General features: G+C 50.6%; 1 protein-coding gene across 2 annotated transcripts in view; it reads right to left on the minus strand.

The window, feature by feature from the left end:
- Nucleotides 1-1753, minus strand: part of TMEM241 (transmembrane protein 241) — a 117253-nt gene extending 115500 nt beyond the window's left edge. For both annotated transcript variants that reach the window (XM_055129339.1, XM_055129337.1), the window contains exon 1: nucleotides 1605-1753. In XM_055129339.1, coding sequence (XP_054985314.1) covers nucleotides 1605-1676 — 72 coding nt within the window. In that variant the 5' untranslated portion in view covers nucleotides 1677-1753. The remainder of the gene's footprint in view (nucleotides 1-1604) is intronic.
- Nucleotides 1754-2822: the final 1069 nt, after the last annotated feature.

Consider the following 2822-nt stretch of genomic DNA (forward strand, 5'->3'; position numbering starts at 1 on the left):
AGCCCTGAGAACTGCCAGGTGTAGCCCCAAACAACAATCATCACCAAAAAAAAGTACTCAAAATTAGGCTGAATTTAAGAGATTAAATCCCCAAAACCAAGAGATGCAGGGTATAAACCTATCAGCATCTCCCAACAAGTCTCAATACAGCAAGCAGATCTTCAGAGTCAAGAGATGGTTCAGGTGACTGGAGCACGTGCTAAGCATGTGAAAGCCATGGGTTTGAGCCCTGGCACTGCAGGGTCCTTCGAGTACTTCATGAAACAAAGCCCACCTCAACACCCCAGCACCACCAGGCATGGCCCCAAACCAAAGAAACAAAAGAGCCGTTTAAAGGCCCAGAACTCTAAATTAATCAACTGGATGGGGGAAATCCTTTGAAAGCAACCTTTGAAAATATTGACAAGAGATCATCACATCCTTTGGAAGTACTGAAGAGAGACAAGAGAACCAATGTCAGGTGCATTTATGGTTCTTTCCAGAGAGCAAAAGCAGATAGTAATCAGGAAAGAGCAATACATACCACACCAAGGTGCACTTGAGCCTGGTATCACCACTCTGGCTTGGTGTCCAGCCCAGGGTTCTGTTTGGAGGTGATGCCTTACTGTAACCCCCCAAAGTCCAATATTTCCCTACATAGTACCAAATCCAATTCTTTTTTTTTCTTTTTGCTTTTTGGGTCACACCCAGCGATGCTCAGGGGTTACTCCTGGCTCTGCACTCAGGAATTACTCCTGGCGGTGCTTGGGGGACATATGGGATGCCAGGGATCGAACCTGGGTCGGCCGCATGCAAGGCAAACGCCCTACCTGCTGCGCTATCGCTCCGGCCCCCCAAATCCAATTCTTTTAACGAAACAAAAACAGGGCATCACTGTCATTCAGTCATAAAAGAGTATCCTGGCACTATGAAATAAGTTCATGGCAAAAATAATCTCGGGGGGCCAGAGAGATAGTACAGGAGTGAAGGCGTTTGCCTTGCACAGGTCAACCTGGATTTGACTCTGGCACCACATATGGTTGCTCAAGATCCCTGAGCACAACCAGGTGTGGCTCCCAAACCCAAAATATTAATATTTATTTTACAATATCTTTTACGAGGGGGGGAGGGAATCTGTCAATATATGCAAGTGGCTGAGAGCAGCGGTCCGCGGTGTGAAAGAGGGGTGGAGATGGAGTGACCTCTTCTACTTGCAGGGCTCGGCAGCAAGCCATGTTTCAGAAAAGAAAAGATGTGTGGGAAGAGAACAGAAGACAGCTGCTTTCTTTCCCTAAAATGTGGTCCACACAGTTCAAAATTAAGTTCCGGGGAATTTGCCAGTCAAAACCCTCAGCTTCCCAGGAAACGCCAAAGGCTGCTTGCCAGGTCAGGAAACGCTTCTCTGCCTACAAATTGTACAGTCGAATTCCACTAGGGCAAAAGAGTGCAGTTCAACCCAACAACTCCTATTTCTAGAAGTGCATCTCACAGTCTGACACTTCTCCATCATCCACTGGGGCTTAAAAATAAAACAGTCAAAAGATCTGGAAATGACATTTGTTCCACGTTCTGGAACTCAGATGTCACGCGTGCAATCATCCCTTCCCCAGGACCGCCCCCATCACCTTGTTCGTGAGGTAAGAAGCCAGATAGCAGGTACAGAAGGTGAGGCAGGCCAGACTCTTCCTCAAGTACATGGGTCAACTGGTTTCCCAGCCTAAGGGGTAGCTGCCCAGTTCCAAAGCGGCAGTCTGGGCTGCGAGCCACCGCCACAGCCACCGTGGGAGGCCACGTGGCTCAAGGCTCAGCCAATCGGCGCAGGGACCGCCTCCCGGACACACGGCACCGACTTCTTAAAGGAGCCGTGCCACCTCGGGCCGCACTGCTCTGGGGTGGGCGGGGCAGCAAGCTTTGGAGTCTGAGTCCGCTAGAGAGAATCTGGGTCCCTGGCTGATAACAGCAGTGGAGAGAGGGATCTCTGTAGCGGAAGGGAGGAGGGAGGAAGAGAAGAAGGAAGGAAAGTTGGTTTGGGACCACACAAAGGAAGGAAAGGAGGGAGGGAGGGAGGGAGGAAGGAAGGAAGGAAGGAAGGAAGGAAGGAAGGAAGGAAGGAAGGAAGGAAGGAAGGAAGGAAGGAAGGAAGGAAGGAAGGAAGGAAGGAAGGAACGGAGGGAGGTAGGGAGGGAGGGAGGAGCCCCATAGGATCCAGAGGGCTAACAGAAGCACCAAGGGATGTGACTCAAGAACATAAATTTTAATCAGTAGTGCGCTGGTACATTGTGGTCATTTAATGAGGCGCTCATAAAATACCATTTAAAACTTTAATAATGTATTTAAAACTTTAATTTTGCTCACTGCCATGTAACACACATTGTATATTTCATACCCCCACGCTGGTCTCCATAAAACAGTAACTGCAATAATAATAAAGTCGGACAATCTCCTTCAGTCTCCCTCCCCAATCTCAACCTGACATCATCATCTGTCCCCCAAGCCATTTCCAGTTTAGAACTAGCCCAGGAAGTAGAAATGAAGAGTTTGGCTCATTTGTTTATTTGCCGTCAACACAGAGGGTTCCGCGATCCCGTTTTTACTAGATCCAGAGAGAGGCGCTCTCCTTGGCCAGGGAGAAAGGGAGGGGACATAGGGGTGGAAGTCGGTGCTGAACCTGGCCAGGAAACCACGCCCGGCCCTGCGGTGCCCGTGTGTACAAGCGACCACCAACCCTAGGGCGGTGGGCAGCGGCCGGAAGTGCGGCCGCCCGAGGCGGGGCGAGGGTAGATTGGGGGCGGGGCCCGAATCTGGCGGCCAATCGGAAGCGACGGTCCCCGAAGCCGAGGGCG

Source organism: Sorex araneus, chromosome 2 (assembly GCF_027595985.1).
Source record: "Sorex araneus isolate mSorAra2 chromosome 2, mSorAra2.pri, whole genome shotgun sequence".
Classification (NCBI taxonomy): Eukaryota; Metazoa; Chordata; class Mammalia; order Eulipotyphla; family Soricidae; genus Sorex; species Sorex araneus.